Raw genomic sequence first — 20,169 nt, 5'->3', positions numbered from 1 at the left:
GAAACATTCCATGATCGTCTAGTCTCTCTTCAGCTGTCGTTTAGTAAATCTAATTTACTTGACAGAATTTTCATGAGTAATTAGCGAGAATGGAAATCTCAAACAACAACTTCTAAAAGACCAAAGATTTCTCCTAGGAAAACACCCATTTTTGGCATCTAAGGTTAGGTCACATCAACCTCAATAGGATTGAGTAGTTGGTGAAAAGTGGACTTCTAAAGAGTTTAGAAGAAAACTCCTTGCCGGTGTGTGAGTCATGCCTCGAAGGCAAGATGACCAAACAACCTTTTAGTAGAAAAGGTTACAGAGCCAAGGAAGACTTGGAGCTTGTACATTCTGACCTCTGTGGTCCGATGAGTTTTAAGGCTCGAGGTGGGCATGAATATTTCATCTCTTTCATAGATGATTATTCAAGGTACGAGTATCTCTACCTAATGCAACGTAAGTCTAAAGCCCTTGACAAGTTCAAGGAGTATAAGGTTGAAGTTGAAAACTTATTATGTAAGAAGATAAAAACACTATGATCTGATCATGGTGGAGAGTATATAGACCTCCAATTCCAGAACTATATGATAGAACATGGGATTGCATCCCAACTCTCGACCCCAGGTACACCTCAGCAGAATAGTGTATCGAAAAGGAAAAACAGAACCTTGTTGGACATGGTTCGATCTACGATGAGTTATGCTCATCTTTCAAACTCGTTTTGTGGTTTTGCAGTGGAGACTGCATGCTACATTCTAAACAACGTTCCCTCAAAAAGTGTTTCTAAAACACCTTTTGAGTTGTGGAGAGGCCGTAAAGGTAGTTTACGCCACTTCAAGATTTGGGGGTGTTCGGCACATGTGCTTGTGACTAACCCGATGAAGTTAGAACTGCGTTCGAAAGTTTTCCTCTTTGTAGGCTACCCTAAGGAAACGAGGGGTGGATACTTCTATGATCCGAGTGAGAACAAAGTGTTTGTTTCTATAAATACTATCTTCTTGGAAGAAGACCACATGAGGGATCATAAGCCACGAAGTAAAATTTTTTTTACGTGAGATTTCTAGTAAGACTAAAACTGTTGAGGGTTCAACAAGAGTTGTTCAACAGACTGACAGACCAACAAGAGTTGTTGAGGTCGATGCATCTAGTCAACCAGCTCAAGAGTTGAGACTACCTCGATGTAGTGGGAGGGCTATGAACCCACCGAATCACTACATGGGTTTGACTGAATCCCAAAACATTATTTCTAATGATGGGGTCGAGGATCCATTGTCTTTTAAGAAAGAAATGGAGGATGTTGACAAGGATGAATGGATTAAAGCCATGAACAAGGAAATGGAGTCTATGTACTTTAATAACGTCTGAGAGTTTGTGGATCTGCCTGATGGGGTAAGACCTATTAGGTGTAAATTGATCTATAAGCGAAAGAAAGATGTAGATGGAAAGGTGTAAACCTTTAAGGCTAGACGCGTGGCAAAGGGTTATACCCAGGTCGAGGGAGTTGACTATGAGGAAACTTTCTCACATGTTGTCATGCTCAAGTCTATTAGGATACTCCTGTCCATAGCCACGTTTTATGATTATGAGATATGGCAAATGGACATCAAGACTACCTTTCTTAATGGTAATCTTGAGGAGACCATCTATATGACTTAACCAGAGGGGTTCATAGTTCAGATCAAGAGCAAAGAGTTTGAAGCTTAATAGGTCCATTTATGGGCTAAAACAAGCGTCTAGATCATGGAACATTAGATTTAACATTGCGGTCAAGTCGTTTGGCTTTGATCAGAACGTTGATGAGCCTTGAGTTTACAAGAAGATCATCAACCAGTAGCTTTCCTGTATTGTATATGGATGATATCCTACTCATTGGGAATTATGTAGGGTATCTAACTGACATTAAAAAGTGGCTAGCTGCCCAGTTCCAAATGAAATATTTGGGTGAGGGACAGTACATTATAGGGATCCAGATTATTCGGGATCATAAGAATAAGAGGTTAGCCTTGTCTCAAGCATCGTACATCGATCAAATGTTGATCAGGTACAAGATGCAGGATTCCAAGAGGGGTTTGTTACCCTTCAGGCATGGAATCATATTGTCTAAGGATCAATGTCCTAAGACACGTCAGGAGGTTGAGAAGATGAAACAGATTCCCTATGCTTCAGCTGTAGGAAGCTTAATGTATGCAATGTTGTGTACCAGACCCGATATTTGCTATGCAGTAAGGATTATCAGTCAGTATCAATTCAATCCAGGATTTAATCACTGGACGGCGGTCAAGACGGTCCTCAAGTATCTTCGGAGAATGGGGGACTACATACTCGTATATGAAGATAAGGATCTGATCTTTACAGGATACACAAACTCTAACTTTCAGAATGATAGAGATTCTCGTAAATCGACATCGGGGTCAGTGTTCACTCTGAATGGAGGGGTTGTAATGTGGCAAAGCATCAAGCAAGGATGCATCGCGGACTTCACTATGGAAGCCGAATACATAGTCGCTTGTGAAGCAGCTAAGAAGGTTGTTTGGCTGAGGAAATTCTTTACAGATTTTGAAGTTATTCCAAATATGGATTTGCCAATCACTCTTTATTGTGATAACAGCGGGGCTGTGAAAAATTCAAAGGAACTCGGAGTCATCGTTGGGGCAAGCATATCCAACAGGAATACCACTTGATCGGGGAGATTGTGCATCGCGATGATGTGATAGTCACAAAGATTGCATCGGAGCACAACGTTGCTGATCCCTTTACAAAGGCTCTCACGGCTAAAGTGTTCGAGGGTCACCTAGAGAGTCTGGGTCTGTAGAACATGCGGCATCTTGTCTAAGGCAAATGCAAGATGATACTAGGGTATGCCTTAGTTTATTGTATAATGTACATGTCTTTATCTTTTATTGTACATTAGTCTCCCGAGGTATTAGGACAAGTGGGAGACTGTTGAGATTGGTGTCCTAATTCTCCCAGAGTCTCGTTGTTTGTAATATATACACATTGTTATGAATAAAATATGAGTTATTTCATTCTGGCATTTACTCATATCCAATAAACAAAGCTTCATGGTTATTATATGTAAACTTAAGCATGTATATGAGATATACAAGTGGATCATGCCTTATGTGGTAACCTAAATAGGTCTATAGTATAAGGATTAAGGAAGGATACCTGATCCTGGTGACACTACGGATACGACCCGCTTTGTAGAGGTTTGCAAATGTTGTAAACTACTACAAATGGTAAATCCTAACCATTCATCTGGAGAGATACGGGTGGGGGTGTCCTATACAAAGAGTTTGTATAAGACCGGACCACGAGATGACTAGACTTTGTATATAACGTCATTGATACTGGATACTTACATCTCATCTAAACAACCAAAGGTGATATGACCTCAATCCTGAGTGTTTTGGGAACTCCTGCCTTTGAGGGCGGTCCTTTGATTAGTATGGGTGAGAGTGGCTAGATTGCCAACTCAACATGCCTAGTTTTTTGGAGACTTGTCTGATTTGGGAGCTAGGAACTCAGTTACACAAGATGGAATTCACTTCATCCCCGAAGCAAGGATAAGTAGATAGATTTCTCCCTTAAGGCTGATTCCAAAGTTGGAACATAGTGGCCACAACTTCTCTTTGGAAGAGAGGACTCAGTCATAGTAGGACTATGACTTATGTTCAGTAGAAGGATTAGTGGTACTTAAGGAGTTAGATGTAATTACAGGGGTATAACGGTTATTGCCCAACTGTACTTACGAGCGATCTGTGAAAGGTTATCACATTGTTGATTGGTTAAGAGGGACACATAATATATCTATGATAAAGAGAGTTCAGCTGTCGGTCTTTAGTGGAGTGCCTGGCAGTTAATAGATGGTGGATCCTGTGACTTGTTGTTTGATTGTGAATACGATATTTCTTTCACAACAAATTTGGAACGATCTTGCTTCAGCTCATAGGTACTCTTTGAGAAAAGTTCCTTCAGGGTTCACAATCAGGGGATTCCAACAAAATTCTCACATCACACTCTTTCATGTTGGATGATTCATCATAGAAAGAGTCCACTGAGGGTCTAAGCCCATCAAATGTAATGAATAGACCTTAGTTCTCGTTCCCACATGGTCAGCCTCAACATTAGCCAGAGTCAATTCTACTAAGAAATCTGCCACTACTTGTCCCTTTATTAAAGTCCTTGGCTTGTAGTGAATATCACGTTCGCTTAGTTTTATTGCCCATTTCATTAATCGCCCTGACGTCTCAGATATTTGCAATACTTGCTCTAAGGGAAAGTTAGTCAAACCGTAATTTCATGTGTTTGAAAGTAGGGATGTAGCCTTCTTGCCGAGATAATTAATGCAAGCACAAGCTTTTCTACCCGTGGATATCTGGTTTTAGCCTTCACCATTGGGTTACTTGTATAGTAAATCGAGTGTTGATTCCCATTTTCCTCCTTGATCAGAATTGAGCTCACTACTGTATCAGAAGCTGCTAAATGAAGAATTAGTTTTTCCCCTGGAATAGGTTTGACAAGAAGTGGAACTACTTAAGTATGCCTTCAATTCTGAAAAGACTTTGTCACATTCTTCTATCCATTCGAACTACATTCCCTTCTTTAAAATCTTAAAAGATGGTAGACACCTATCAGTTGCTCTGTTGAGAAATCTATTTAGGGCTGCTATCTTGTCATTAAAACTTTGAAGTTGCTTGAGATTGATTGGAGCAAACATGTCGATGATTGCTTGAACTTTGTCTGGATTGGCTTCTATCTCTTTTTGATGAACCATAAAGCCCAAGAACTTCCCTGATGTTAAATCAAATTATATTTGATAGAGTTTAACTTCATATTATACTTGCAAAGGATCTGGAATGCTTCTTCACAGTCAGCCTCTTATTGTCTAGCTTTAATTCTCTTTACCAACATACTATCTACGTATATTTCCATGTTTTTTCCAATAAACGAAGCAAACATGTTTTTTGATATGTAGCTCATACATTCTTAAGCCCAAATAGCATGATCGTACGGTAGTGTGTACCTTTACTTGTAATGAAGGAAGTTTTCTCTTGGTCTAGTTCATTCATCTTAATCTGGTTATACCCTGAATATACATCCATAAAACTTAGCATCTCGTGGCCAACTGTTGCATCTACTAACTGATTTATCATGGAAAGACGAAAATTGTCTTTTGGACAAGCTTTATTGAGATTAGTAAAGTCTATTCACATTCATCACTTATCGTTTGCTTTTTCCACTAAAACTACATTAGATTATTAGGATTGATGTCCTAAATCGCGTGGGTTCTGTAGTTTGTGATTATATTGTACAAATAGTTTATTTATTTAATAAAAAATTTGAGGTATTTTATTCAACATTTAGTAGCATTAACCCACAAAACCAATAAACAAACATCCAAGGTTATCTTCTGTAGTTTAAACATGTATGTAGAGACATACAGGTGGATTATGTTTAAGTGATAATTTGAACGGTCTGTAGTAAATGGGTAAGGTTGGGTACCTTATCCTAATGATATAGCAAATACGACCCACTTTGTAGATGTTATAATTGTTGTAAAGTTCTACAAGTGATTTGATCCTGAACATTCATGAGAGACATGTGAGCAGGGGTGTTCTATACAAAAGGGTTTGTATAAGACCGGATCACAAAATGAATAGTCTCATTATATAACACCGTTAATAGTAGAGACTTACATTTCACCAAGATGACCATCGATAATATGACTTGAATCCTAAGTGAGTTTTAAATCCCTGCCTAAGAAGGTGTTCCTTTGATATGCATAGGTGAGTGTGGTCATTTCGCCGACTCAATATGCCTACCATTTAGGGGATTCGTCTGATTAGGGAGTTGGGAATACAGCTATACTCCCAGCTCCACAAGACGGAATTCACTCTTTCCCTACTGTCATGGTAAGTAGATAAATTGCTCCATTAAGGACTGATTCTGGGTCTTGAACAATGTGGCACAACACCCTCTCTTGGACCGAGAGGGGTTTGGTCATAGTTGGACTATGACTTATTGTTCATTAGAGGGATCAGTGGTACTTAAGAAGTTAGATGTAACTACAGAGACAAAACGGTAATTTTGGTCTAGTTGTACTTATGAGTAATTTGTGATGGGTCATCACGTTTTGACTGGTTATATTCAATGGACACAGAAATATATCTATAGTCTGAAGAGTGCAGCTGCCATTCTTTAGTGGAGTGATCGACAGTTAATGGATGTTGGGTAATTTAATTAAAGGAGTTTAATTAATTATCCAAGTACCATTGGAGCTTCAATCTATAGGTTCTAAGGTCCCCTCTGTAGTTCAACTAGAATTATTGAGAATCAATTTAATTTTTGATTAATTTGAATTGTTCAAATTAATTGAGGGAATTAACTTATATGATATAATTAATATAATGTATTTGATACATTATAATATAAAGTTTATTTGAGAAGAAATAAATATTTGAATATGATTCAAATATTAATTATATGAATTAGATTCATATAATTAAATTTATTATATTTTTTATTCACATGAAATAGCATAAGATATTGAGAGATTTGCAAACCATATGTTATATTGTATTTAACAAAATATGAACTATAGGTTACATGTTATATTAGATATAACATATAGTTTGATATATGTTATATATATATAATAAAGTAGTTATTTTATATATATATATATATAAATCAATTTAATTAGTTTTTAAAATTTGACTTTTTAAAACTAATTAAGGAGGGAGTTACTATCTCCTTCCCCCTAATATCTATCAGATGAAAATCGTGGGTGGTTTTTGGATGAACGGCTTCTTCCACATTATGTACGCAGAATAGTTTATGAGTTATACAAAAACTTTTCTTTGCTTTGGTAAAAATTTCTCTCATCTCTAACTCTCTCCCTAAAAAATTAAGAGAAGCCACAATTCTCTCTTTGATTCTCAACCTTAAAGAGAATACAGAGGTTTCTTTTGTGGTGGTGGCCAATGAATTATTTCGGTGGAATTGTTGTGATTTGGTGTTGATCCAAGAAGAGATCGTGACCATGACCGTTTAGTATTTTTCTTAAACCTTTTCTCCTCTTCTCTGCAGTTTGAAGCAGGTTGTAAATTTTCTTTGTAGAATGTATATTTAGGTTACTGAATTTTATGATTCTATGTAAATTAAAATTGGGAAACGATCTCACTTCCGTTTAGGTTTTCACAAACCTTCATAGATAACCATTGAGGGTAATGGACCTCTGTAATGAATTTGGCTTTCAACAAATCTACCTGACTTGTTATGATCTCATTCCTCTCTTGATTAAACATTCGTTGCTTTTATGTTACTGGTTTGAAATCTCTATCCACATTAAGGTGATGTACTATTATGCTGGGATCAATTCTGGGCATATCCTCATGTAACCAAGCAAATATGTCAGCATTCCTACTAAAAAATTTGATCATGCTTTCTCTTTGCTTTTCTCCCATTTTGGTTCTAATATTTACCCCCTTATCCTCTGTGGTGGGTGAGATTAATTCCAAAGTTTTCATTGATTGGCTTCTTTGGTTGACCTTGGCGTCAGCCTCAATCTCTCCCTTTTGGTTGGGGATTTGATCGTTTCTTCTTTCTTTTGAGGATTTGAGGTTTTCTTCCGATTTGAGTCTTCCTCTCTTGAAATTTCTTGGGTCGGTCTTGACAATCTACCTAGCGCATTGGGAAATCAATTGTTCCTTTTTTCTATAGAGGAATCAAGAATCCCTTTCGATCCGAGTTCTCCTTTCTTAAAAGTCCAATGGTCGACCTCGACCTCGGCCTCGGCCGAACAAAGATGTTTTGACTCCACTTCGTTCCCTTCATTGTCTTCCTTGCCCGCTGCTTCAGTAAGTAGCTTCAAAACCTTCAATTCCTCTAATTTGAGGTCGTGGGAATCTAATTCACTCACCCCATGTCCTTGGGCTTTAAATATCTCTTCAAGTTTACCCTCATTTGACCAATGTCGAGGAGACTCTTCACCTTTGATCCTTAATAGGTGACGATCTTGACTCGATACCATCTTTTTTGTCTTTCACAAGTTGATCCTCGAGCCAAGGTCGAGGAGTTTCTTCCTTCCGAACTTTCCAATGTGGTATTCTTAGTCAGATTCGTCTCTGTCCAAATTCAAGTTTATGGACATTTGACTCATTCTAAATAGACCTTCTAAGCGTGCTATTGAGTATTCCTCCCACTACAAGAATTTTGGGGTTTAATGTCGGTTGGAAAAAGTGAAACCAAATGTATAATGTCAGTTTTAAAAAAATGGATCTTTAATGTCAATTTCAAACCGATATTGAAAATAAGGTTTAATGTCGGTTTAAAACCGACATTAAAGGTCTATTTTTTTTTCCTACTTTATTAAAAAATCTCTTTCATTTTTCAACACTCTCGCGCCTATCTCTCCTACCCAAACCCTTTCATTTCTCTCTTACCCAAACCCTATCTCTCCTTGGTCGTGCGAATCAAGGTGTCTGTCATCCATCCGTCGTTGTCCACCGTCCGTCCATTAGTCTCCGTCACATCTGGGTCTCTCCTTGGTCGTGGGTCTTCAACAACACAGATCTGTAGTTCTGGTTCTCTGTCGTGGGTCTGTAAATCTGTAGAAATCAACTCTAGTTCCGTGGGTCTTCAACAACATAGATTTTTCATGGGTGTCTTGCAGATTGGTCTCTGTCGTGCGTATCACGTCCGTTCGTCAGTCGCCATCACGTTTGGGTCTCTCCTTGGCCATGGGTCTCTATCAGTCGTCAACAATGTAGATCTGTAGTCGTAGGTCTCTGCCATGGGTCGTAGATCTGTAGAAATGAACTCTAACATGTAGAAAAAGAATGAGGAAGACAAGGGAGTAGGGAAGTTGTTGTTCTACGATTTGGCATTGTAACATGGAGAAGAGGTCAGCGAAGTTAGAGTAGAAATCAAGTCCAACCATTATTAATTCCATCTAATTATGGGGACTTCACCTTGAGTTTTTATGAGAATGGATTGTTGTACTATAACAGTGAGGGAGGGGTTGATTCGGTCCTGTTTTTTTACTGATAAATAGATGTGAAGTTGAAGAAAAATTAAGCCTCCAAAGCCGATTTTGGTAAGTTCATTAAATTCCTTGAATACTTCTTTATGTTCAAAATAGGAACAATTCGGAAAGGGGAATTTAATTTTGGAAAATTCAATTAAAAACAGGTGAAAGAAACTTATTGTCATGTAAGGGAAGAAGAAGCTAATTTTTTGTGTTTTTGAAGGAGTTTTAACTTCTCCATCAAGCCTTGGGTGAGTTATCTCTCTGTTATCCACTTTAGAACTGAACGTAAGGGCATATAAAGGACAATGAAAAACAACACAGAATTTCAGCTGTCAATCTTTCTTTTATTGTTGTTTTTATTTTACTGTTGATTTTTCAGTATCCTCACTTGGTTAATTCCGCTCCTAGCTTGAATCTCACAAGCTCTCTTCAATCTTAGTTCCTTGGGATAGTTTCTTGCTCGAGTTGATTTTCACATATCTTAAAACATGGTTAATGGAGAATTATTGATTTATATGGGATGAATTGTTCAATGGAATTAAGTTTATGTGTTGGTTACATTATTTTCAGAGCAAATAGAGGTCAGGGACGCATGCAACCCAGTTGGTTCTTGCCCTGAATAGTGAGTGACTCTTTTTCTTTAAACCAAAACCGTTATATTAACTGAAGCAAATAATGCCTTTATACATAGTAACTTGCTACACTATTTGATATGCAACTTATGGTTTTTTGTTGTCATGCTTGTTTGCTTGTGGTTAATGTAGATTCAAATGTTTGCAGGGGTCATCTGTTTTAACTCCTACATCAAAAGATCCCTCAAGGAAACATGTCAAGTTGGAAGATTCCATTGTGTCCTGTGCACTATCCTCTAACACAATATTTCCTGCAAAAGACAAGTAAACAACGAAATAACACAATATTTCCTTACGGTTTGAATTAACTTCTTTTAACTTTCATAAGTGAATCCCTCTAAATTCTTAGACTTTCTTTTTAGCATTATTGATTCATCGTTCACATTTGTTAAATTGAGTTAAGAATTAAACTATTTCAGAGTAAAGTTCTTTTGTAAACTAGTTGAATTAGAATTTTTGAGCTAACTCATTTGAGCAATAATGAAATGATTTTGAGTGAAGTTTTTCATTTTGTTAGGTTTAAGTTTGACGTGTAAGGCTAAATTTTGATTCTTAGGGATTTGGAAGGAAGATAGGAAGATTGCATTGGACATGTTATAAGAAGGTTGACAAGTAGAGAAGGTGCATCCAACACAAAAAGGACTTCATAACAACATTAATAACAAGTACAAGGTAATATTTATAAGATGTTTATCTCTTCTTGGACATGTCTTATTATATATTGTTTGCCCATTTTTCTCTACTTGTAAGAAGTCATGCTTTCGATTTGGATCAAACCTATGGTAGATGGTAGAGAGAACATAACGAAGGAGCAATTGAAAAATTATTTGGAAAATACTATATAATGGCAACAAGTTTGTGTGCACTTTTTTTTTTGGGGGGATATTTACAAGTTTTAGTTTATATTAAGTTCTCGTTCTTTTTTTATACACCAATAAAAGTTGTTTGGATCTAACAAAATTTTAATTTTTCTATGTAACACTTATGAATTTTGGAAATTTGTTGATTACCTTGGTTTTAGAGTTAAATTATCATCTCCAATTCCTCTTTTGTGACTTATTATTATGGATTTGTGAAAGCAAGTAAGAATTTATTTTGTACATGTACAGGTTGATTACCTTGGTTTTAGGGACATGTCGTTTTTAACTTTTTGACCGACATTAAAAATGGATTGGACAATAATTATATTGAATACACAAACAATAATTCTAGACAATAATTGAAAAAATGGACATGGCATTTAAAAAAATGGACAATAATTCTAGGCTTTAATGTCGGTTTAAAACCGACATTAAAGACATCCAACATTAAAGACCTTTTATAACACGATCTTCAATGTCGGTTGTCAACCGACTTTAAAGTCTTTTAATGTCAGTTTTAAACCGATATTAAAGTCCAGAATTCTTGTAGTGGCTCCATAGACGGCATCAACTATTGTTACCAAATTTTGACCAAGCTAGTGTACTTGATCTCCATGGGGTAACAACAGTAAATCTGTATTTTAGATGAAGAGAACTCGCCTACAAATAAAGAGAAACCTAGACAACGATGTGGCGTAAGCCACAACCACTTTGATGTTTAAGTTGGAAGGTTAGAAGGAGAAGATAGTATTTGATACTGGTTGGAGAACTTACTTGTCCATTTACGTTCTTCTTTGCCTTATTTATAGGTTTTGACCCTTCTCCTATTCCTTATCTGACTAGGATTTTTTACTGGACCGACTATTCATGGGTTCCCTTTGGGTCGAGACCGACTAGGTCTACATTCTTACCTAGTAATTTTAGGGTTTCATCCCTTTTTAGCTAAGCATATGTTGGGCTCATCACTCCTGGGCCATTATTGATGAGCTTGGCCACAACTTGATTGAGGCCGACCAGGCCTATCTCTCATTTGGGCTTGTTCTTCTCTCCTTTGTTTGTTGTTTGTTGACCATTTTACCATTTATTCCAGAATCCACCCACACCAATAATTAACTTCCATTCTAATATATTTGCAACAGATCTAAATGCACTCTTCAAAAAAAGGAAAAAAAAATGAAAACATGTCAATGCTAAAACAATTGAAACATACAATTTTTTCTTTTTTCTTTTTTCTTTTTTCTTTTTTCTTTTTTCTTTTTTCTTTTTTTTGAAAAACTACCACATAAAATTGGAAATTAAATTCCATAATTGAACATAAATTGAAACTATTTAAGATCTTTGGAAAAAGAATTGTCACAATACAAACAATTGCAACGATTTATTTAAATGTTGCTAGAAACTGTTGCAATTTGTTAAAGTCTTGTTGCGCTTTTTGAACTGCTGCAAAAAAAGATTGTTGCTATAAACTTGTTTTCTTGTAGTATTAATATTTATATTTGTGAACGGTGTACTTTGATATACTAAAAATGCATGTTAAATAAACCGTTGATAAACCAATTATTTACCTAATTTAATACTAACACATGTTAAATTAGTCCCTTTTTTTAAGAGAAAATGTTAAATTAATCCTGATATGCATATATAAATGTTTCATATGATTCATATCATAAAAGTGCATGTTGAATGTGTGCTAATACAATAATAATATACAACAAAATAAGCGTGTTTTTCCAAAACAAAAGAAGTGTGTTTTTCCAAAATTACCGTCTATCATTGTTTATAAAATGTTAACTTATATTTAAAGTCAAAATGATTGTAGTGATGATTTATTTATAAGGAACCAAACTGATAGAACAAAAGTGGTGTATTTTGAGTGACTTCATAGAGACTAAGACTCACTCAGGTTTTCAAGCTTTTCTCAGTTCTATAATTGCAACGTGAAAAATCAAATGACTATCTATCTTTGAAGATGGTAATTAATGCCTTATTCACAAAACTACATTTGAAATTAGCCCAAGGTTCGAACCTAAATGCCAGGAGAAATACTAATTAACTAATTCCCCTTATTCTTAAAAACAATTTTAAAAAAAAAAAAAAAAAAAACCCATTTTGCATCAATTCCCAAATTAAAGTTTATAAACATTAATATTATATTGGAAGAGAGAGACATGCATTAACGTGAGTTTGGACAATGGGACGTACGAATATAGGTATTAAAGAGCAAATTGGCATATAATTATTATTGATTAAGGACACATAACACACAGAGTCATGTGGTTTTGGTATTGTTTAAGAATAAAACTTGTAATCCTTGGCTTGCAATATGATTGTTCTCAACCCACCAATGGGTGCTAGGATCATCAAAAGCACTCCAAGGACTATAGATACCTGAAAAACGACATAACATTCAACTAAATTAATTAAGAACATTGTGTGAGAGTATTAATTTCCATTGAATTCAAGTTATAATTGAAGACATACCCAATTACTCCACCAAGACAAGCTATATTTCTTTGGTTTGTAAATGGCGAGCCACATGATGCAAGGTAGCTGGAAATGTATATAAGAGAGAAGAAAATCAAAACAAATGAAGTGTATATATGATGTTTTAAAAAGGGGTAATTAATTAAGGGAATGCAAATAATAATTAATTGTAGCTTACAAAGTATGTTGTAGGGGCAAAGACAAAGCCACCAAAGAACCCTAGCAGCCCACCGAAGAAGGGGAAGGTAATGCCAATGAACATTGTCAATCCTGCCAACAAAAACCCGCAATTTGGTTCAAATGTGTGTGTTAAAGTTCCTACTTTTATCTCTAAGGTAATGTTTGGAGGATAAAATCACTTTCATAAATTCTCGAAAAATACTGTTAATTATTTTAAATCAATTTCAATAGTCTGAAAAACGCGTTTGAAAATGTAAAACTAAACAAATGAATTGATTTTGAGTGATCACAAATATGTTTTAGAGTGATTTTAAACCTAAAAAAAGTGATTTTAACTATTTCAAAATCACTCCTAAACATGTACTTTATATTTACTCACCAACGTATATATTGCGGGATACAAAGCGAAGGAGAAAAGAAGGCTTGAAGTGCAATTTCTTGACCAACACTGTCTCAATCATGTCAAACACCGGCATTGCATAGATCTAGACAAAAAAAATGACACAATATTTACTTCAAAACAAAACAAAAACATGAATATAACAATATGGCTGACACGATTTGTATGAGAGAGAAACTAGAACATACCTCGTAAATTTGTATATAAGATTAATGGACAAATTTAAGGTACTTTTTTTCCTAGTTTCTCTCTCCTACGATAAACAATGCATAATTGTCAATCATATATTGTAGAATAATTTTTCAATACAAAACCTGGTAACTGCCAATGACATGGATGACGACGAACATGTTAGCAGTTGCAATGAGCCAGGCAGGCTTCTCGAGAGAAAGAAGAATATTGTCTTTGACAGAGTTACCGAACATCCAGTAGCCGATAATAGCAACCGGGAAGTAGCAAAGGGCGACGACAATGTAGGCAACAATGACACCTCTCCACATGGGGCCTTTGGAGGGCTTGTCCGGAGTAGAAGGGATTGTGGCTTGAATCTCTAGCACAACGTTGTGGCCTGCGTATGCAAAAGCTACGTCCCCCAAGGCTGTGAAGAAATTGAAAACGGTGCCTGGTGTGGAATGTGCTTTGTATCCATATTGCACGTCTTCTTGTATTCCCTTGTGCACCGATGCTGCCCATGCTATCGTTGAGTAACTGTTCACGTCCACCACCATAAATTAAATGTTATTGACAAGTTGGACTATTGTGTATATATTCAAGAGAAACTTTGTATATGTATCTATTAATTGTTACAGAGCAAACATATTTTATAGGATCTAGAGTTTGTCCCAAAGAGTTGAAGTTGGGTAGAGTTCCACTCCATTGTTAGGTCTAAAGAGTTTGTGCAGAGGCCAACGACTAAAATACCTTACATTGTGAGTCTCATATTTCATAACTTTCTTAGTGAACGTTTGAAGTAAATTAAAGAGTAGAGTTGTGAAGTTGTAAGCTAGGTCTAAGGGTGTACATAAAGACACCAAAACTTGATCTCATTGATTGTAACATTAGTCGATCAGTTATCGGTTTTCTCATTAAAAAAATGAAAAAAATCAACTGACCGATTGACATATGTATATTAGCCCAAGTTCCAAATCCATTACCATGATTGATTTAAATTAAAAAAGAAAAAAAGTTGAAAATCATGTTAACATAACACTAATGCTAACATATTATCAGCTCATCTTTCCTTTCATTCAACTTGGCTTTTAGCTAAAAAATAAAATAAAATAAAAAGCTATCAATCCAAATGTCATGGTTTCTTTTCAATGTTGGTTTCTCGTTAAATCAACATCGGCCAACCGATGTACATCTCTAATGAGACTCATAGTGTAAGAAGTTAAGAAAAATACTTAGATCCATTATAAACTACATTAATTTTTGTACATCCACCAAATTGTACAATCATAATTTTGACATGTGACAAATTTTTCTTACATCTTTCTATATGTGTATATATATATGATGAGCTAGAGTGAGATGTATAGAGATAAGTGTATCTTAAGATGCACCCAAGTATTGCTCAAAAATTAATAAAACATAAAAAACAATATTTGGCAAGTTACACAATTTCCAAGCATCCCCTTTATCACAAATGAAAAAGCCTAAGAAAACATCTTTTTTAAGTGAAAGAAAAGTTTATCAAGTGCAACTTATGATCGGATACTTGGGTGGAAATAGATATAACTCAAGATACATCTAAATATTTTTAATTATAAACTTGTTAAATTGTAGGTCCATGAATTCCTTGGACCGAACAAAGAGTGAAGTATACTTCTCCAACCCCAATTCTTTAGGTCAAACACGTTTTTCCACTTGTTACTACTTGTAAGTATTAGTAGAATCATAGAACGTACCTCAATGACATGACAGCAGCAGCAAGAGAGACACCGGAGATGGAATTGAAATTGGGAAGATGAGAGAGCACAAAATGAACAGAAGCAAATATCATAATGAAATAAGTCTGTTTGATTCTAGTGCAAGAAGGGCAGACAGTGTCATAAAATTTCTTCAAAGATTGGCCACCAGTAACCATATAAACAATATTGACACCGACCTCAACCACAAGCTGCTGCGGCACCACAATATAAAGCCCAAGCTTGTCACCAAACGCATACTGGCCCAGTTCATGGTACCTATCAAACCGCTTCCCCGGAACCATCTCATGCATCTCAACCATTTGCCATAGAGTGTAGAGTGTGACCACCCATGAAATCACCAGCACCGTCACGCCAGGGCCCCACCCTAGTGAAGCCATGGCTGACGGGAGGCTCAGCACGCCGGCTCCCACCATTGCCGTCACGTTGTGGAAGGCGGAGTACCACCATTTTGCGTTCCTTGACGATGTGATTGGAAGCCAATCGTCTATTTCCTTTTGTTTCTTTAGTTTCTCTTCTATCTGCTCATCAAATATTCTGTTCATTTTTTCTTTCACCTTGATTTATATAATTTTGTGTGATTTTTTAATACGACTCATGCCAACTGACTACAATTTTTATGTATTTCTTTGATCAGCAAACTACTTCTTTTAATTTCAAGTTTTGAAGAATAAGTATGTCTAAACTTTTTAAAACAATTTAGTCCATGAGTTTTTCAAAAGCTACTTTTTTTACTCTCCAAATTTTTAAAAATAAGTTTAAAGAATCCCTATACTATTTTTTATTTTTATTTTATATAATTATATGAAATTTTAAATTACAAATATTTGTTTAAAATAATTTAAGAGAGAAGAAGTAATTTTTAAACTATCAATTTTCTAATTTAAAATAATAATATATAGAATTAATGCATGGACCTTTTAAATCTATTTTTATGAATTTAGAGACTAAAAATTTGTATTTTGAAAACTTAGAAATTAAATGAACCAATTTTAACGAACTCAAGACTAAATTTTTCCTTTTTTATTTAGAATGGAAGGTTTAATAAAAGGTTTAAATTCTTGTTTGTAGTACCTAAAAGAAAGGTGATTTCTTGCATTGATTTTATAAAATTATGGATTAAAGTCAAAAGTTCTAATTTTTTATTGTTATTATTTAATAAAAACAAGACTATATGAGAACAAAGATGGATAATATTGTTAATTTTAGGATGACCTATGATTAGTGTATGGACTCAACTTTTATTATAAGCTGGCTTGACATATATATTAGTTTAGTTTAATAAGTCTTGGACTTCTTACATTTTCGTCAATATTATATATCTAAACTAATTGAATTGTACTTAGATTGGCTACCCGATCTAATCTGAAATAATTAGTAGATTTTTTTAGTTTTTAAGTTACAATAGACTAACTACACACAAACATAAGATTTCATTTCATCATGCTTTGAATAAAATCAGCAAATAATATGAAAAATTTTATTTCTATACTTGAACAAGTAATTTATAGTATTTGATAAATAAATATTAAATTATCATGTGCTTTAGATATAATACCTAAAATGAACTTAATATTAGTTTTTTTAATAGGGTATAATTATTAAATAATTGTTTAAAGCATATATATATAATACGTGTTAAATAAAATTGAAAATTAAAATTTTATTATAAAGTGCATATATAGGCTTATAGGAAAATCTAAAAAGGTAATAAATAACTTATTTTTAAAGAAATAGAAATGATTTTTATAAACACAAAAAAAAAAACGGTTAAGATTCTTAGATCTCTTCCAAAAACAATTCCAAATCCATCCTTCAGATAAGAACCAAAAATATTTTAATTTTCAAAAAGTTACAAAAAATAAATATACAAACACAATTATATAAATAATAAAAAAGACGTGGCCTAATATATATATTAAAAAAAAAAAAAAAAAGACGTGGTCTAGTTCTTAAGTATTGCATCCACGTACAAAAAGTCTACAAGGTCGATTTCAACGATGTAACACCTTTTATTGATTTGTTTGGCATCAAGTGTTTATTTTTAAATTATGATAAATAATAAGAAAAAGACAAGGCACGTGGGCCTTCGTCTACGCCCCTTTTCGTGCCTAATAATTTTATTAATATGTATTTGATTTTTTTAATAATGGATCTGTTTGATAATTATTTTAATTTTTTTTTTAAATTAAATTTATAAAAATTATTTCTACCTCTAAAAATAAAAGAGTTACTAAAAGGACCTTAATTACAAGTAAATTTTTATGTTTATAGATCTTTAAAACTTTAGATTTTATCTAATAGGTCTGCAAACTCTAAAAAAATATTAAATAGGTCTATGAATAGTTAATGAGTATACAATATTTTAAATAAGTACGCACATAATGTGATGAAAGTCCTACATAACTGACTATTAAATTATATTGCATATTAACTTTGAAACTAAATGTCACATATACACCATTTTAAATATTTACTATTACAGAAAGACAATCACTTTTATTTTAAAATAATTGTAAAGAAACAATTATCAATCATCCTTTCTTTGAGCAAAAATGATCATAGAAACTATAAAATATATATATATATATATATATATATATATATATAACCTCTATGCTCATTAGCCTACATTAAAAACCAAACCTACATTTGATAGGCACATTTACTTATCCAACACTTCAAACTTTTCAAATTTTTCATAATAATTTTCAAAATTTACTATACTTTCTTTATACAATTATATACTATCTTTTCTCAACTATGTACTTACATATTAAACACAGACTTTAAGTCAATCTTATCCTTAAAAAAGAAAAGTCAATCTCTTAACTTCTAAAAAGCTAACTATTTTGATAATCAAAGTAGTCTTAGCCACATTCATAACTATTTATTTGAAAACTAAATTTACAATTTTTTTTTTTTTATCCATTCTCTGTTCTTAAAGACCCAACGAAGATTTTGGAATTTTTTCAAAAAAAAATATTTTTATTTGTAGACTTTGGTTTAAAAAAATGAGTGAAAACAAGCATAAACTTTAAAAATATAAACCTAGAAATGAAATGGTTAATAATAAGCTTAATTTTTCTCAAACTTACCAACACAATGAAAGCAAGCATAAATTTTATAAGCTCATGTTTTTTCCTTCCCAAACCCATTCATAGTGAAGAATATAAGAAGGGAAAATTGAAGAAAAATTAAGGAATATAAGTGAAGAAGAGAATAACTTACAAAAGAATTAGGATCTTTATAAGCCTTAGAATCTGCTTCAAATTCAGGTGCATGAGTTCCCATCACTTCTAATTTCTCAAACTAATAAAACTCAGATTGATGAATAATTATGTATGTTCTTACACCAAACAAACTCACAACTTCTTATGCAAATAATAATGATTCTCTTCTACATTTCTATCTAAATACCAATATATATAAAAACAAGTTGCCAATATTTGTTTGTTTGACCTTTTTTTTTTTTTTTCTTTTACCCAAAGACCCTCTCTAATTCATTATTTTATAATAAATCATGGGTTCATATTCCATTTTAATAAGACCTATTAAAATATTATTTAATTTGCCGGCAAAAACACTCTATTTCTCCCTCGAAATTGTCTACGAATTTCTAATCCAAACAAACACGTAAGTTATTAATATCTAGTTCGATAATAATTTTATTTCTACCTTTGAAATTTATGTTTATTTTCTCTCTGTTATTTTTTAACGTTTTTAAAATTTTACTTAACTTTTAAATTTATGAGTAGAATTTAGATTGTAGATATATAATAAAACGTAAAATTTTATGAGTGGAAGTAGTATTTGTAATTAAGTTTATTTTTTAAAAATTTAAATAAAAAGATCAATTGATTATCAAACGATAGCGAAATGTCGAGAATTTGAAGGAAACATAAAAATACCATCACTTTGTTTATTTGTTTAAATATGGATGATACACTCTGATTATGATTGTATAGGATAGCTAAAAAGGACAGCATTTTTTTCTTTAAATTGTGTGTTTTTAGGTTGGCATTTTTCCTTTTTGATTCATGTGTGAAAAGAATATTGAAACTTTTTTATGGTTACAGGTCATGATTTTCCATAAATATGTACAAAATATTAGTTTCATGTTCTGCTGACAATTGGTGTGTATGAATAAAATAGGTATTATTGTTACTTTAAATATCGATGTTTACAGAAATATTGATGTCTTAATTTTACAGAAATTTTGACAAAAATATCGAGAAAAAAAACAATATCGATTTCGATTATTTCTGGAAAAAAATATAAAAACAAAAAATTCAAGAAATAAATTTAAAATAGTAAAAATAAACTTTTCATGATTTCCAAAAAAAGTTAATATGTATATTATTTATATCACATTTATATTAGTGGTATTTGATGATTATTTTTTGTGTTTGGTGAGCTTTTCTACGATATAATGGAAATATTGATTCATTTGTCATGTCGATATCGGACTCATGAAAACGTGGAAATACCAACATTTCGACGAAAATTTAATATTATACTTTCTTAGTATAGTATAAATATTATTTTGGTTAGATTCCAAAAGTCTAATCATTTAACTTGATTTTTAGTCTTTAGTTTTTAGTTTTTCTTTTTACTATTATGTTTATCTGCTCATAATTTTTTTACAATAAAATTAACCAAACAT

At 33.3% G+C, this 20,169-nt stretch overlaps 1 protein-coding gene and 1 long non-coding RNA gene across 4 annotated transcripts; one reads left to right on the top strand and one right to left on the bottom strand.

Moving 5' to 3' along the window:
* Nucleotides 1–8,397: 8,397 nt before the first annotated feature.
* LOC120075219 lies at nt 8,398–14,057 on the top strand. 3 transcript variants are annotated; one of them, XR_005481232.1, is made up of 6 exons: nt 8,398–9,085; nt 9,181–9,267; nt 9,590–9,641; nt 9,800–9,915; nt 10,208–10,323; nt 13,934–14,057. It is a non-coding gene; the product is annotated as an uncharacterized LOC120075219 (long non-coding RNA). The 3 variants fall into 3 exon arrangements; XR_005481230.1 differs by lacking the exon at nt 13,934–14,057 and having other exon boundaries at nt 10,208–10,619; XR_005481231.1 differs by lacking the exons at nt 9,181–9,267; nt 13,934–14,057 and having other exon boundaries at nt 10,208–10,619.
* On the bottom strand, nt 10,931–18,964 carry LOC120075217 (lysine histidine transporter 1-like). Its single transcript, XM_039028429.1, has 7 exons — nt 18,735–18,964; nt 15,483–16,024; nt 13,890–14,283; nt 13,555–13,660; nt 13,174–13,265; nt 12,993–13,061; nt 10,931–12,899 (listed from the first exon to the last, which is right to left on the bottom strand). The coding sequence occupies exons 1-7, from the start codon at nt 18,795–18,797 to the stop codon at nt 12,801–12,803; spliced, it is 1,365 nt and encodes a 454-aa protein (XP_038884357.1). The 5' UTR covers nt 18,798–18,964; the 3' UTR covers nt 10,931–12,800.
* Nucleotides 18,965–20,169: the final 1,205 nt, after the last annotated feature.

This window comes from Benincasa hispida, chromosome 4 (assembly GCF_009727055.1).
Source record: "Benincasa hispida cultivar B227 chromosome 4, ASM972705v1, whole genome shotgun sequence".
In the NCBI taxonomy this organism is placed as follows: domain Eukaryota; kingdom Viridiplantae; phylum Streptophyta; class Magnoliopsida; order Cucurbitales; family Cucurbitaceae; genus Benincasa; species Benincasa hispida.
The sequence above is the reverse complement of the archived record's forward strand: the minus strand, read 5'-3'. Positions and strand labels throughout refer to the sequence as shown.